At 45.7% G+C, this 17,716-nt stretch overlaps 1 protein-coding gene across 1 annotated transcript; it reads right to left on the bottom strand.

Moving 5' to 3' along the window:
- Positions 1–6,313: 6,313 nt before the first annotated feature.
- LOC124700301 (polygalacturonase-like) lies at positions 6,314–7,759 on the bottom strand. Its single transcript, XM_047232451.1, has 4 exons — positions 7,316–7,759; positions 6,949–7,238; positions 6,641–6,869; positions 6,314–6,565 (listed from the first exon to the last, which is right to left on the bottom strand). The coding sequence occupies exons 1-4, from the start codon at positions 7,757–7,759 to the stop codon at positions 6,314–6,316; spliced, it is 1,215 nt and encodes a 404-aa protein (XP_047088407.1).
- Between the last annotated feature and the right edge of the window lie 9,957 nt (positions 7,760–17,716).

The following is a 17,716-nucleotide window of genomic DNA, read 5'->3' as shown; positions in this document are numbered from 1 at the left end:
TGTTCTTTGTCTCCCCTTGTGTCGAATCAATAAATTGGGTTTTACTTCCCTCGAAGACTGTTGCGATCCCCTATACTTGTGGGTCATCACATATCTCCTTCACCCCCTAGGGTTGGCCGGCCATGGGTGGTGGAGTCCCTCCGGGACTCCACCTTCCAAAGTGATTTCTTCCGGACTTTTCTAGAACTTTCTAGAACCTTCCATAAATGCACCGGATCATTTTCAAACTTGGAATATGACTTCCTATATATGAATCTTATTCTCCGGACCATTCCGGAACTCGTCGTGATGTCCGAGATCCCATCCGAGACTTCGAACAATACTTCGAACTCCATTCCATATTCAAGTTCTACTATTACAACATCAAACCTTAAGTGTGTCACCCTACGGTTCGCGAACTATGTAGACATGGTTGAGATCTCTCTCCGACGAATAACCAATAGCGGGATATGGAGATCCATAATGGCTCCCACATATTCAACGATGACTTAGTGATCGAATGAACCATTCACATACGATACCAATTCCCTTTGTCATGCGATATTTTACTTGTCCGAGGTTTGATCTTCGGTATCACTCTATACCTTGTTCAACCTCGTCTCCTGACAAGTACTCTTTACTCGTACTGTGGTATGTGGTCTCTTATGAACTTATTCATATGCTTGCAAGACATTAGACGACATTCCACCGAGAGGGCCCAGAGTATATCTATCCGTCATCGGGATGGACAAATCCCACTATTGATCCATATGCCTCAACTCATATTTTCCGGATACTTAATCCCACCTTTATAACCACCCATTTACGCAGTGGCGTTTGATGTAATCAAAGTACCTTTCCAGTATAAGTGATTTACATGGTCTCATGGTCGAAAGGACTAGGTAACTATGTATCGTAAGCTTATAGCAAAAAACTTAATGACGTGATCTTATGCTACGCTTAATTGGGTGTGTCCATTACATCATTCACATAATGACATAACCTTGTTATTAATAACATCCAATGTTCATGATCATGAAACTATGATCATCTATTAATCAACAAGCTAGTTATACAAGAGGCTTACTAGGGACTACTTGTTGTTCACATAACACACATGTATCAATGTTTCGGTTAATACAATTATAGCATGGTATGTAAACATTATCATAAACACAAAGATATATTATAATAACCAGCAGCCGCGTAGTACTCGAAGGGCGGCGGGGGCCGGGGCGGTGGCGGCGGGCCGGCCACGAAGAAGGAGGCGGGCGGTGGCGGGGGCGGGCCGGCGAAGACGTGGATCACGGCGGGCTGCACGGGCACGGGCGGGCGCGGCACGAACTCCGGCGCCTGCGCGTTGAGCCGGCTGGCGGAGCTGCTCCGCGAGAGCGCCCCCGGGAGCGGCTGCGGCTCCTCCCACGCCGCCGGATCCGGCATCGGAGCTTGAGCTTAGGGTTTCGGCGCCAGCAGCGGGAGCTTGAGCTGGCGCTGCCGAGGTAGCGGAGCGGCGGTAGTGGTCAGTGACCGGGAGCGTGGAGCAGACACTAGCTGGTTAGGGTTCGGGCGAGCGGCGGAGAAGGGGAGCTCACGAAGTCGGAGGTCGCGGGCGCCGGCGAGGTGGGATATTTATTTGGGGCGCGCGCGACAGAGGCCTCCACGGGGGATCGGCGCCGCGGCCACGCTCCGCCTCCGATCGAGGAGGGAGGTGACTGGCCCGGAGGGCGTGTGGACCCGGTGTACGGACCGGCCCGCGTGCGTAGACCCGACACGTGACGCTCGTCTGGCTGCGGGTGTATGGGCCGGGCGTAGGAAGAGGGACGAGCAGGGGGAGTGGGGCCGGGAGGTGGCCGCGGGATTGGATCGAGGCGGAGCGCACTGGTGGGTGTCGTGTCCTCCGTATGATTCCTCCTGCGCGACCCAATCCGTGGCCTATATACGGGGCGTAGAGTACGCAGACGACGAAAACGGCTTCCTACTGGGGCTGTGCAACGACTGGCAGTGGAACGGCAGTGGGGCGTGTCCTGCTTCTCGTTCCGTGATCTCTCAAGAAATCCGCTTCATTTCTACTTTTGCTTTCATGTCATCTTTCTTTTCTCGACAAAGTATGTCATCTTTGTACTACCTTCCTCCTACTTATATCTTTGTATTGCCTTCATCCGAGTTTATAGAGCTTACATGTATTTCTCTTATTAAGTTGGCAAATATAATATTAAGTATACAACATACAAATCATTAGAAAGTATAACATCTAAGCTTCCTAATCATTTTGTAAGATATATTTTATATTTCGTGGTTAAATTTGGGACCTAGAAATAAAATTTGTGACCTCTGTTGCTCCATGCGATCGTCACTCATGCCAGTTCACCCAGTTAGTCTTGACATTTTTTTTCCGATATAGGAGCATAGCCCCGGCCTCTGCATCAATCGATGCACACAACCCTTTCATTTATTTAAAAGATGTTCAAAGTGCGTACTTATTACAATCATGCCGTATCTAAAGTCGAGACAAGAACCAACCAAACAAAGATGAAAAGTATACAAAAACTATCCATCTTCAATTCTTCTAATATGTCGCCATCCAAGTAGCTCGGAAATAACAGTCCCGAGTGACCGTCGCAAGATGGTTGCATCCAGTAGCCATAATATCCCGCTGGTCCTCCGGAAGTAGGTATGCCCATACCTGTATCCAATGCACCGCACGAAGAATAACCTGCAAAAAATTGGTTCCCTTCTGTTTATTAAACACAATATCATTCCTACTAGTCCATATCGACCAACAAATTGCAGAAACACCAATACGAATTCGTTCCTTATCTTCTTTAGGCACTCCATTCAACCAATTACCGAACATATTATTAATGTTGGATGGAGGAGGTATGTTATAAGAAAAGAAAACCATCCTCCAAATTAGTTTTGCGAACGGGCAGAAAATAAACAGATGATCAATGTTCTCATTCTCATCACAGAAGCAACATTTTTGACAACCTGCCCACTTTCTCTTTAGCAAATTATCCTTAGTTAACAGCACCTTATTACTAAGGAACCACATAAAATTTTTAATCTTTAGCGGAATTTTGATCTTCCAAAGGTATTTGCGCAAAAATCTAGTATGTCCATTCATAAGATCCAAGTACATAGATTTAACTGAGAACACACCCGACTCTGTTAAGTTCCAAATAAACTTATCATTTTCATTAGTAAGATGCACAGACATTAAACACTCATATAGATGCAGCCACCGATTCCACTTATGTTCATTTAGAGATCTCCTAAAACCAATGTTAATAGGCACTTGCCTCAAAACCGTAGATACCAACACATTTTTTCTTTGGACAATATTATAGAGAGACGGATATTGTTGCGCTAACGGCACATCACCCAACCATATATCTTCCCAAAACCTAATCCTCGACCCATCTCCTACCTTAAATTTGCCCCTCTTAAAAAATTCAGTCTTAACCCGCATTAATCCCTTCCAAAATGGGGAATCAGTGGGTCTATCCTCAACCTGGGCTAAAGTCTTATGCTTGAGATACTTATTGTGTAGCAATTGTTGCCACACTCCTTCCTCAGTTAATAATTTGAAAAGCCATTTACTTAGCAAACATTTATTTTTCAGTTCAAGGACTTCAATACCTAAACCCCCTTGATCCTTAGGTCTACAAATTATATTCCAACGAGACAATCTATATTTCTTCTTATGCTCATCTGATTGCCAAAAGAAGCGAGACCGATAAAAATCAAGTCTCTTTCTTACTCCTACCGGAATCTCCAAAAAGGATGACATACTCACAATCACAATGCCTCCACTTGTACAAAAAGCTATGCAAACTTCTTTACAAAATAAAGAAGAAATTACACGGATACAAAGGATTTTTAGTGTATTACAGAAACAAGGATCAAGACAAGAGGCAAGGCGAGAAACAAAACATCTAGTCTCGCGGCATTACAATACTAACATATTTTGCTTCGGCTTTCGACCATAAAGGCGCTTCCTCCCTGATTTGCGCCACCATCGCGGTCGACAAGTGATTTTGGAAGACACAAGCATTTTTTTCTCCTTCCACTCCTCCCCTGAGACAAGCATGGCTAGGGAAGCCATCACTTTCCTAGACTATCCTTGCTTTTGGACAAAGGATCTCCAACAATATTGGAGACTAAAGCTTCATGGCACAAACCCGGATCGGCGTCATGAAGGCCAAACCACCCTTTCATGTTTGACCACACCCTTCTCAGAAAACAACAATTGAAGAGAAGGTGTGCGGCGGATTCTCGATTCCAGTTACAAAGCTTCCAATTGCCATAACTTTGCCACCAACGCTTTTCAAACCTATCCACCGTGTGCCACAACTTTAAAAGATTGATAACTTGCATTCCAAATTGTATTGTCAAAAAGTGCTACGGTTTGACAACATTTTCATTCAAACATTAACCGATGCAGAGATCTAGGTCTATTCCCTTTTAAAGGAAGATGAGTTTAAAAGTCAACTCTTGCAACCCAACCACATACGCAAAAATAAGAACCGGGTTGGAGGAGATAAGATTCAGCTCCCAGTAAACAAAAGGATTCAACATCATGAATAAGTTCCTCCCCGCTCTATCCTTGCTTTCAACCGCGCATGGATTCGTGTGGCTAGCTAGGATTCGGATGATTTTTGTCTTCGTCGATGTAGTTTTAGGTTAGTATCTTTCGATCTATGGTTGTGATTATTAGCGATGGTTGCTGCTCTACTGCATGTCTAGGTCAGTCCTTTGAGTTCATAGCATGATAAATTTTCATTGGTCTAATATAACAAGCTAGACTACAGCAAGTTTTACCCGACTCCGGTGATGAAGGGGCGAGTGAAAGAACATCTCTCACAATATGTTTTGAGTGTTTGATGTCAGTGTATGTGATACTCTAATGTTTGATGAAGTGGTGCAGGGTGTATATAGGTACATGAATATGTGTGACTTGTGTGGAAAAGACGAGTCAAAAGAAAGCTGAAAAAGTTCACCAGACCGGATAATCCGGGCCGGATATTTGCAAAATATCCGGCCCCCAATTTTTGGCTAAGGACTCGAGGCAATGTGGCTCAGTACTTCCCTAGACAGGGGCCGGATAATTGGCCGGACATTTGCCCGGATTTTCCCCTAGGCCGGATAATCCGGGCCGGATATTTTCGAAATATCCGGGCCCCCAAAAAATGGCTAAGGACTAGAGGCGACGCGGCTCAGTACGGCCCTGGACATGGGCCGGACTTTTGGCCGGACATTTGCCCGGATTTTTCCCAGGGCCGGATTTTTGGCGGGGGCGGATTATCCGGCCCCAACTTAGGCCGGATTATCCGGCCCTCGAAGACTCCAACGGCTGGATTTTTGGAGGGGGTATTTATACCCCCCTTCTTCTACCTTGCTCCTTGCTCAATCATTGCACAAAAATCTGCCAAGCCTCACCACCATTAGAGCCACCTCAAGAACTCAAGATTTGCAAGATCTCCTCCCTCACCCAACAAAGCTCTTGATCTTTGGAGATTCGAAGGAGAAGACACCGATCTACATCCTCACCGAAGCGATTTACATTTCCCCCTCATATGCTTGAGGGCCCCTTTGCTAGTGTTCCTCTTTGGATCCCTAGTTGTTTGTTGTTGATGTATTGTTGTTGATTGTTGTGTTGTTATAGATTTGGGAGCCTCCAATTTGGTTGTGGATGTGTGCCCCAAGAACTTTGTAAAGGCCCGGTTTCCGCCTCGAGGAAATCCCTTAGTGGAAGTGGGCTAGGCCTTCGTGGCGTTGCTCACAGGAGACCTTAGTGAAGTCTTCGTGACTGTTGGTCTGGCTTTCGTAACGACCACACTCCTCCAAACGTAGACGTACCTTCTTACAAAGGAAGGGAACTACGGGAATCAACTCCGTGTCTCCGTGTGCTCCACTCTCGGTTACCTCTATCTTTTATCTCCTCTATATTGCGTTGCTATATCTTGCTTAGTCGTTGACATTGTCATATAGGTAAATTCACATAGTTGCATATCTAGAGAATTTACCTTTGTGTCAAGCCTAAATTGAAAAAGAACTAAAAATTGGTTAGCACCTATTCACACCCCCCTTCTAGGTGCGGCATACGATCCTTTCAGCGAGGACGGCGGCGAGCTTTTAGCTCGCATTAATATTTCTAGTCGTCGCTAGATGGTATAATGACCTATTGTATTTTATTAATTTTGAGGCTCTTGACATTGATGATTATTAATAGATCCGTGGAAGTTTTAAAAAAAAAACCTGTCCGAATGACTGAAAACAGTTTCGCTTTAGGCAATGGAAGAATGATGTTGGACAACAAATTCATTTCCTTATCTCACTTGTAGCAAAGCATTTCCTGGTCAGCCAGGCAATTCGGTGGAACAACCTGCCCATACGCAACTCCATGCGCATTCCGGCAGAGCGACTCGGCCGCTCCCGGCTGCTCCGCGTAGCTCAGCCGGACGTTGCGCATGGTGATTCCGGTGCATGGCCGGCTCGGGCTGCAGTCGAACCGCACCGCCACCAGCGTCGCCGACGTCCCAACGACGTCGGTGAATGAGACATTAGTGATCTTGATCCCCGATCCCTGAAACAAGACACACGCACTGTCAGCAAGCATTCCCCGAGAATTCAGTCTTACCGGTCTAGTCGGGAGCAGTACCTCGGTGGGGCAGCTGACATTGCCGGGGCAGTAGTTCTGGTCAACGATGATCGGGTTCCGGACGTCCCTCATGACGACGTCGGAGAAGGCGACGCCGTCGACGAGCCCGCTGTTCGCCTTGGCCCACGTCTTGATCCGCAGCCCGTTGGTCGTCCCGGCGAGCGTCACGGCCCTGACAGTGATGTTCCGCACAGCCAGCTGCTCCGGCGTGTCGCCCAGGCTCCCAATACTGACGGACAGACAGACCAGATTATTGTAGTACACTAAAAAGACAGTCGACATGCACAATTCGAGCTGGTCACGAGTACCTGATGCCGTGCCCCGGGCCGCAGCTGACGCCTTGAATCCACACGTCCGACGAGCCCTCGACCATGGAGATGCAGTCGTCGCCGGTGCCGATCCTGGCGTTCCGGACGGTGACGTCGCTCGACTGCTTGATGTGGATGCCGTCCGTGTTGGGGCTGTCCCCCGGCGCCGACACCGCCGTGTCCACTATCGCCACGCCGGCGCTCGACTGGACCGTCACGTGGATGCCGGCGCTGTTCAGCGACGTCAGGCCTCGGACCAGCACGTTCCTAGACCGGTATATCGTCAACGACTGCGTTCCAACGCCCAGTCAATGACTCAATGTTAACATTATCGTTCTATTTTATCTGGAAGAAAGCACTGACTGACCCTGGTGGCGACGGGGCATGACGAGCCGCCGCCGGCTCTCCGGCACGCCCAGTACGCCTGGCCCCTGCCGTCTAGCGTGCCGCCGTTGATGGACACCCCGTCCACGTTCTGGAACACGATCCAGAGCTGCACGCCGGCGTACGGCACGGGCGCGAGCACCGTGCCCGCGATGTCCACGGTCACCGCGCCGCTCCGGCACGGCCCGCTGAACCTCGCCCTGGACACCAAGAACTCGCCTGCCGGCACGACCACCGAGGCCGAGCCCTCCGCCGCGCACGCCGCGGCCCACGCGCTGAGGAACGCGCTGGCGCAGTCCGTCCGGCCGTCGGCAACGGCGCCGTAGTCGACGACGCTGTAGGACGTCGCGGCGGCGCCTCTAGCCACGGCGGCGAGTGACACGCACAGGTGGGCGAGGAGAGCGAGGTTGGAGCGCCGTGCCGGCATTAGGCAGTAGCGCCTCGTGGTCGATCTGCGCGTGGCCGGAGATGCGTGTGTCGACAGCATTGGGGTCGTGCCGTGCAAGTTTGTTTTCGTTTCGGATGCACAATACTAGGAGTTGTGTTAAGCAACACACATTGTCACATTGATAAGTTCCTAAAAGAAGCAACACTGATAGGTACTTGAGTTTTAGTTTGCAGAGCGTGCACAAAATAAAAATGACATGCATTTCAGTAGATTTTTTTTTGTGTGTGTGTAAGGCCTGAAATTGGTTGTTCTCGTGGGGTACTGCAAAAGTTGGTGTGACTCATATCACCTTTAGGACTCGACATTTAGAAGGTCCATGAAGATGAAGAAAGGACTATGATACCTTTTTCAAAGGGAGAAAATGTTTGCCTCATTTCATTAGTGAGGAAGAAAGAACATAAGCTGCATTACAAACAAACGAAGGCTATGTCTATTACTCAATTGACGAAGATTTTGTAAATTCCCAATAGACGTGTTTTGTGTTGCATTTGTTATTTATCTTTGTAATTCAAAATCAGCGGAAGTAATCGATGTATAGATCCCTAATTTTACTTTTCTCGACGAGTTAGTTGCATATTTCAAGAAAGTACAATTATGGTGCCACAAGAAGTGCGAAGTAAATAAACAGACAAAAAATGAAGAATATATTTATATAACCGTTGGTTTCACTTTCATCAACTTATAGTTGCACATTTCCTAAAAAAAATGCAACCACACTATACAAAAGTGCACTGCATTAAATATCAAGAAAATGGGAAGACTCATAGAACCTGATTGCACTTTTCAAAGTGAGTTAGTTGCACAAACCTCAGTGAACAACAAGGCAAAAATGGATATAGAACATTTGTTTGCAATTTTATTGATGATATCGTTGCGTATATTTGTAAAATACTACACAGCTTGGAATTACACCCATATGCGTTCTAGGGATTAGTTAGCTTGCATGCCATCAAATCCAAGTTTTGCATCTATACAAATTAGATAATAACAAGTTCATTACAATCATGAGAAGTTGTCCCAATAAATGTATGGTCTAATCTCGAAGAACCTTGTGATAATGGTCTAATTTTGAATAACAAAAAAACACATAATCTCCCTACATTTGTGGTTGTTATTTAAGACTTTTATGTTTGTTTTATGAAATAGATGTGGTAAACTTGAAGTTAGTATTTATGATAAAAAAAAATCTATGTTTAATATTGATATGGTTGGTGCAATGTGGTTGTCCATATGTACACCTATTTGTTCCAGTTTTACAACAGACTAGACTATGATAGCACGCTTTGCAGCGCCCGCCCTTTTTAGCAATACGATGATAGAATTTCACAATGTTGAGACGTGAAACAAACAAGTCGAATTTCTACCAATTTACCATATATTGGTCACTGAAGGTGGAGTTTAAATTAGTTGGCAGACAAGTATTAAGTTAGCCCATGTAACAGTAGCCCATGTGTTAGCCCAAACCCCGCTGAATATTACTTTCCGACGGGTGTGAGTGGTAACAAATGGACTTCATAGTTACAATTATGTCGAAAACTGATGGCGGTCAACTTGAATGAAGAGAGTGATCGTTTTGTCTGGGATCTGACATCCAATGGTTTGTTTACGGTGAAGTTTATGTATGAGGATATTATGAATGACCATACCCCTTTTTTGCGGAAGTATCTCTCGAAGGTGAAAGTTCCTCTTAAAATAAAGATTTTTATGTGGTTCTTGAGTAACAAGCGTTCTGTTATCTAAAGATAATTTAGCTAAACGTCACTAGAATGGGTGTACGAAATGTGTTTTCTGCGGGGAACAGGAGACTATTCAACACCTCTTTATTGAATGTCCTTTAGCTAAGCTTCTTTGGCGTATGGTCAATTTCACTTATGATCTTCCACCTCCAACCAATATTACTAATATGTTTAGTAACTGGTTGAATGGAGTAGATAGACAATCTAAGGCCTTTATCCGGATTGGGGTTTCTGATTTATGTTGGTCTATATGGAGGGTTAGAAATGATACCATCTTTAACAAAAAAAATCCTTTCACTTTTTGCAGGTTCTCCATATGGTGGCACATTGGGTTCAGCTTTGGGCCCTTCTTTCGCCGGAGGGACAACGGGATGTCATGGCTTCTGGATGCACACGGCTCCAGATGGTCGCTCGGGATATCTTGTGCCAGACTGGCTGGTGACATACTAGGAGTGCAAGGGTATTTTACCCTCATCTATTATTTTGGTTACAATGACACCGTAGCTCGAGTATTTGGACTAATACATGCCTACAAGATTATTCTCAGGTATTAGTCTAACAGGCATAATGGTGTATTATTGAAACAAGAAGGTGAAGGAAGACCCCCACTTTGAAGAAAACAAAGGAAGCTCTGGCCGGCGTACGGCTCGGCGGCACCGGGTGCCACACCGGCTGGTCCGGCGCAGACCGGCCCTGGCACCGGTGCACACCGAGCTGATTCCAAGGAGCCAGCGCCCTTCGCCCGGTGTCAGCGTCCGGTTGCTGCCAGCTGGCCCGGCGACCAGCCCGGCGGCACCGGCCCCAGCACTGGACCACTCGGCGTATGCCGGCTCCTATATCGATGACTACTGAAGCAGATGTACTGTAAGCTGATACGTCTCCAACGTATCTATAATTTCTTATGTTCCATGCTAGTTTTATGACAGTACCTACATGTTTTATTCACACTTTATAATGTTTTTATGCATTTTCTGGGACTAACCTATTAACAAGATGCCACAGTGCCAGTTCCTGTTTTCTGCTGTATTTGATTTCAGAAAAGTTGGTTTACAAATATTCTCGGAATTGGACGAAACAAAAGCCCACGGCCCTATTTTCCACGGAGTGTTCCAGAAGACCGAATAAGAGTCGAGGAAGGCCAGCAGGGGGCCCACACCATAGGGTGGCGCGGGGGGCCCACTGCCGCGCCGACATGTGGGGAGGGAGCCCCCTGGCTCCCCCGACGCTGCCCCTTCTCCTATTTATTCCTTCGTCCCCGAAAACCCTAGCACGGAGAGCCAAAATACGAGAACAGTTCCAGAGACGCCGCCACCGTCAACCCTATCTCGGGGGGTTCAGAAGATCTCCTCCGGCACCCTGCCGGAGAGGGGATCATCACCGGAGGGCTCTACATCACCATGCCCGCCTCCGGACTGATGCGTGAGTAGTTCATCCTTGGATTATGGGTCCATAGCAGTAGCTAGATGGTTGTCTTCTCCTATTATGCCATCATGTTTAGATCTTGTGAGCTGCCTATCATGATCAAGATCATCTATTTGTAATGCTACATGTTGTGTTTGTTGGGATCCGATGAATATGGAATACTATGTCAAGTTGATTATTGTTCTATCATATATGTTGTTTATGATCTTGCATGCTCTCCGTTGCTAGTAGAGGCTCTGGCCAAGTTGATACTTGTAACTCCAAGAGGGGGTATTTATGCTAGATAGTGGGTTCATGACTCCATTGAATCTGGGGGAGTGACAACAACCCCTAAGGTTGTAGATGTGCTGTTGCCACTAGGGATAAAACATCAATGCTTTGTCTAAGGATATTTGTATTGTTTACATTACGCACAATACTTAATGCAATTATCTGTTGTTTGCAACTTAATACTGGAAGGGGTGCGGATGCTAACCCGAAGGTGAACTTTTTAGGCATAGATGCATGCTGGATGGCGGTCTATGTTCTTTGTCGTAATACCCTAAGTAAATCTCATAATAGTCATCATGATATGTATGTGCATTGTTATGCCCTCTCTATTTGTCAATTGCCCAACTGTAATTTGTTTACCCAACATGTTATTTATCTTACTGGAGAGACAGCACTAGTAAACTGTGGACCCCGGTCCATTCTTTTACATCTGAAATACAACCTACCGCAATCATTGTTCTCTTTTGTTTTCTCGCAAGCAAACATAATTTTCCACACCATACGTTTAATCCTTTGTTTTCAGCAAGCCGGTGAGATTGACAACCTCACTGTTAAGTTGGGGCAAAGTAGTTTGATTGTGTTGTGCAGGTTCCACGTTGGCATTGGAATTCCTGGTGTTGCGCCGCACTACACTCCTTCACCAACAACCTTCACGTGATCTTCATCTCCTACTGGTTCGATAACCTTGGTTTTCTTACTGAGGGAAAACTCGCTGATGTACTCATCATACCTTCCTTTTGGGGTTCCCAACGGACGTGTGCTTTACCGTCACAAGCATAAGAATCCCCACCTTCTTTATCTAGCATTCTTGATGATGATCACTACGAGAAAAGTTCAAATAGAAAACGTCCCAAAATCGTCCACTAAGGGCCATTTTTCCTCGCCTATGGGCCTAACCCGACGATATGGGTTATGTTGTCGAAACTGCGTCAGGCAAAGTCCTACCACGTTTTTGTCGGCCCGTCACGTTCGGGCGCCCTTCCGCCACGGAAATTCGGACCGTTGCAGATGTGTTTTCGGGAGCCCGTTGACTGCTGATGTCATGCAAACTGACACGTGGCAGACGGCGTTAACTGGCAGTTAACAGCGTTAACCAGCTGAAACCCCGTGGTAGATGGTAGGCCCACACGAGGCCTGCCACGTCTTAAGCGGGCCGGCCCATTTAGTTTGCGGGCCGGGCCAGCTGACTTAGTTTGACCGGTCAACTATATAGCTGGGCTGGTCCATTAGTTATGTGGGCCGACCCTAACCTCTAAGGTTGACTGGTCAAAATTTAAATGGGCCGGCCCACTAATCATGTGGGCCGGGCCGAATGCACTCGTTTGACCGGTCAACAGGCAAAAGGACTGTTTATTGTCTGCAAAATAATCAAGATATATATCACATGTTTCTTGTACGGGGAGGCTGACATCGGGGACCCATGAGCCAGCAGCGTCCTCAACGTTTTAAAGGCGGCAGGAGATTGAAAGAAAAATAAGCCAAAAATCATTTGGTAAACAAAATCCAAGAAAAGAAACATTTACCGTTCTGAGAGGATGACATGCGGGACCCATGAGGCAGCAACATCCTCAACGATTCCAAGGCGGCAGGGGATCAAAAGAAAAAAAAGGAAATATCCAAAATTTAATTAGGGGTTCAAAATAAATCCATCAAAGGAAATTTTTATTGTTCATAGAGGATGACATGTGGGACCGATCTGCCAACAGCGTCCTCATCGTTTCAAAGGGCAAAAAAAATCCAAGAATAGAAAAAAAATTGGTTCATAGAGGATCACATGCGGGACCCATGATCCTGCATCGTAAACGGCTTGATCGGAGAGTGTTGAACGAGATGGCGCGATCGAGAAAAAAACAATGCTAGAGAGGCTGCCATCTGGGCCCTACATCCCTGGGCGGTGCGGATTTTCGTCGACTCGGCCGGCGAACCCGAGAATTCGCGATGCACCACGTCCCGGGCCACCATAGGAGACGTTTTGGACGCTTTCGTCGGGCTAGGTGGCGTCAAAAACGAGAAAAAAAGTTTTGACATGCACCACGGAGAGACCCAAAATCGTCGGTCATGGTGCACCAGCAACCACGGCGCGACTTCAACTTCGTCGGGCATGGCAACTTTTTTTGTAGTGGATGAAATTGATAATCAAGATGAAGTTGCTATGCTTAAGGAACTTTTCAAAGTTAGATGCACTCTTCGTGGTGATGCTCTTGTCAAATTCGATTACTTAATGGACTCACTCAAAGAAAGAAACGAGTCCATTGAGAAATTGGAATATCATTTGAATGATTATAGACAGAGATTCAATCTCCTAAGACAAGAGCTGAAAAACGAAAGATGCATATCTCAAGGTCTTAAGCAACTAGTTGAAACTTTTGAACTAGATAAAGCTAAGAACCAAGAAACTATTGAAAGGGCCCAATTAATGGCCCGAGAGCTTGATGCCTCAAAGAAGGAGCTTGAAGTTGCTCATGCTTCTCTCACTAAGGATCTTGACCATCTTGAAAAAGCTAACAAGCTTGTTAAGGATGAGTTGAAGAAACTTGTAGAGAACCATGCATCTACTCATAAATATTAAGTTTGAGGCGATCCAACTGGCTATTGTAGCCAAGTGCCCGGAAATGCCTCCTACCCAGCTCGAAGATGAGGCGAGCTTCGAGAGTGGCATACTGCAGTTGCTTATGGCTCAAGGGAAAATCGCTCAATCCAAAAATCAGTGCCTCTTCTTCTGCTAATTCCTTAGTGGTCTTCGGCGGCTTGTTCTTCTTATTAACCTTCTTCTTCTGCTCGAGACCCGTCCCAATATAATGATTTTCCAAATCATACAAACTTGGAGTCTGCTTATTTGGGACGAAGTTCCGAAGGATCTGCTGGAGGTTGATCGTAGACGGAATACCAGTAATTCCGTAGCATATTCACATCATTGTGGATTGCCGCACCACAAAATATGTTGTTCTTGTTCGCAAGGAAATCAATGAGAAGTTGTGGCACTTCATCGACATGAACAATTTGGAAGACCAAAGTCTCTTGCGCGACGGAGAGTTGAAGGACGGCGACGCGTTGATTAGCTCTACCCTCGCGAGGGTCGGTGAACTCGCAGTCCAAGCCCACGACCTTGATTTCCGCGGTGTCGAGAAAATCCCTCTTGACGGCGCGGATCCACCTCTCCACCCTCTTCGCAGGGAGGGTGTACGTGACCTTGAAATTCATATTTTTGATGATATCGTAGTAGACTTCAGATCGAGGGAAGTGGAGGCCGCGCGCGAGCTTCACCATTTTTGGATCCATGAGAGACTCGAGAGAGGGCCGGTCGGGCTCTTTTTTTGGAGAGAGATGTGGCTAATGGTGCAGTTTTGGTGGCTATGGAGATATGAGGAAGAACAAGGCATGTATATAGGGGAGGGAGGTGAAAAGGCCAGCCAACAGTTATCAATGGCATCGGCGGTGATGCAATTTCCTAAGTCGATCGTTCTCTGTTTTCCGTGTACGATCAGTAATGGCGAGACGAATCGGTTTCCACGCGGGAACAAAAGGTTTGACTTTGGTCCCGGCTCGTGTCACCAGCCAGGACTAAAGGTGGCCTTTAGTCCCGGTTGGTGACACGAGCCGGGACTAAAGGGAGGCCAGCAGGCGCAGACCCTTTAGTCCAGGTTTGAGTCACCAACCGGGACTAAAGGCCCATGAAGTACCAGGACAAAAGGGTTCCGTGTTTCGGGGCGACGTGGTCTGACCATTTGTCTTCAGACTGGGCCGGGGCAAAAAACATGGACGAAAGGTCCGTTTTTTACTAGTGTATGAGCCATACATAAAGCCAGTATAATCAAATTTTATAAATCACAGACACACATAGAATAAGATGAAATCTGAAAATACATGAAAACTAACCTAGCCAACATCCATTGCAAATCGTGAGCTTCAGGGTTACCCATATCAAACCACCAGAATTAGTCTCCATTCTCCAATACCTTGATTGGGAGCACCTACAGCATACTAAAACAAAAACATTAATACTCATGAGCTTGAACGGTTGGTAAGAAGGACTTTGAACCAAATGCTAGTGGAAAACGGTTGGATCTCATGAGCTTGAGGGTTCGAACTAACACATAGACCAGTGTATAATAGTTGGACCGACATCACCTGCAACAAATTGTTACAAAAAGCAGTATGGATCATAAGAATCCGAACCCAGATTTTTCTGGAACAAACATCTCCATGAGACCTACCTACATCTGCAATACCAATGATCAGGGGTAAATTTAGAAGTAGTGGCTAATTTTCATGCTAAACAAATAGTATCGTGTTGTGTACCTATTGGAGCAACAAAATTGATTTTACAACAGCTAGCAATCATTTAAACCATTAAAGAACCAAGGCCCCCTTCATTCGCGTGGGAGGTGAAGGGGAAACGAAGCGCTTGTTTGGTTCCCAGCCACATTTTACCAAGATAAAGTTTGGCAATTTGACATGTGTTTGATTCCTGCCACATTTTAGAGCTGCCACACTTCACTATTCATATGATCCATTTGTCATAGAGCAAACTTTTTGCCAACTTTTACCACAGTTTGTGGCTTCCAAAATCCTAGCCATACTTTTATGGCTGCCACACTTGCTAAAGTTAGGCTTGACAAAGTATGGCTGGAAACCAAACAGGTCCGAAGGCTCGAAGAGGAGAGAGGAAATGACACATGTGGTGCCTTCTGGTTGTGACGCCTCCGGTGTAGAAGAAAGTAGAAGGCCTCAAGCAGGTGCACGGCCCGTATGGAGTTTTCGCGGCCCAAACAACAAGAAATTGCCTAATTCAACCTTTGGAGTAGCAGCCCCTTAAACGTAGGCCAGCCCATTCGGCGTGAATTCACGAACAAAACAAGTTTGGCCATGCTGCGGGAATGCAAAGACGATCTGCAGGGTTGGTTTGTACGATCGGACGGCACGGAGTCAGAAATCGTTGTGATGCCTCTTGGGTGGTTACGTTATACTTACTGATACCTAATGAGAAAGACGACACCAAAAGTTGTGCATATTTTTTGCTATTGCTCAAGATTTGACAATTTGATTCTTGCTAAATGAGATAGCACAATTGACTCCATATGTATAAAAATATATTTTAATTAACAACAAATTCTTTGTACAGCCATATAACACAAATCACATAATATAAGTTTGTATCGAATCATTCGTACAATTTAAACCATTTTCAAATGTTGCCCTCGCATTTGCAAGGGCCAACCTGCTAGTTTGTAAAAATTACCAATGTGATGGCCCGATTGGTCTAGCACGTTCGTTACTAGCTAGGTTGTACTGTGCGAGACACAAGGCTTCAACAAGAAATCTATCTAGATAATACTAGTGTTCACAATGGTCTAAGTCTAGGTCCACGGAAAACACAACCCGGATAGAGCCAAATTCGTGCAAGATCACTAGATGTTAGTAGTTGGCATTGTTGAAAAACTTAGGAAATTATAGGGAGGAGTTTAGAAATCTCCTTAAACAGACGACTTGCCGACCATCCCATTATTTTGCGGGCGATGGATGGCAACTACCATCAAAACAAGAAATAATAAGTTGCCTTGTGACAATATTTGGTTGATCCAATCCCGTTCGCTCTGGAAGATCTCCGCTCAATATTGGCACCAAAACTTAAACCACACTAGCTGTAATTATCTCATTGAGTTTGTTGCACATTTCTAGAAAAAGGTAGTATTGTTTGGCAAAAAGTGCAAAATGTATAAATAACCTAACTAAAATAGGGAACTCCATATGGAAGCCTGGTTTTACGTACTTTGGTCAATGAGGTAGTGTCATATTTTCTTTCCAAAAAAATACAATTATGGTGCGACAAAAAGTGTGAGCTGTACCAGACATAAATATGGATTTTTTCTATATGACCATTGGTTGCATTTTTAACAATCTATAATTGCACATTTCTAAAAGAAAATGCAGCAACACTGTACGAAGGTCCACCCGCATTAACTTTTCCGATAAAGGGAATATATTATATATATTAGAAGATACCAATTACATCTAGCCTCTGCAACAACGCAACACCCTAATGGCAGTACAGATGCACACAGCTAAAAAAAAAAAGTCCCGCTACATTATAACAAGATAAAAATGGAAATACTTATAGAACTCTGATCACGCTTTTCAAAGTGAGTTAGTTGCACATTTTAAAAGGCGCAAGGAGATGAGTGCCACATACTATAAACAACAAGGCAAAAATGGATATACTCCGTAGAACCTTTGTTTGCACTTTGTTTACATGGTTCTTGTACTGTACTATGCAAGTCTATGCTGCACTACACATGTGAGTCACTTTCGGATGCACCAAGCAAGCAGTGCATAGTAAGATTGGGCGCACTACCATGTTAGTGCAGATTTCACGGAGTGTCTAGCCGATTAAGGAGGATAGCTAGCTATTTACAGGACCAACAAACAACTAATCAGGGAAACGCGCACTTCAGCTCTCCGGACGGCGGCGCGCACGATGGGTAGTCGGAGAAGCTAGCGATCGAGATGG

The sequence above is a fragment of the Lolium rigidum genome, chromosome 3 (assembly GCF_022539505.1).
Source record: "Lolium rigidum isolate FL_2022 chromosome 3, APGP_CSIRO_Lrig_0.1, whole genome shotgun sequence".
Lineage (NCBI taxonomy): Eukaryota > Viridiplantae > Streptophyta > Magnoliopsida > Poales > Poaceae > Lolium > Lolium rigidum.
The sequence above is the reverse complement of the archived record's forward strand: the minus strand, read 5'-3'. Positions and strand labels throughout refer to the sequence as shown.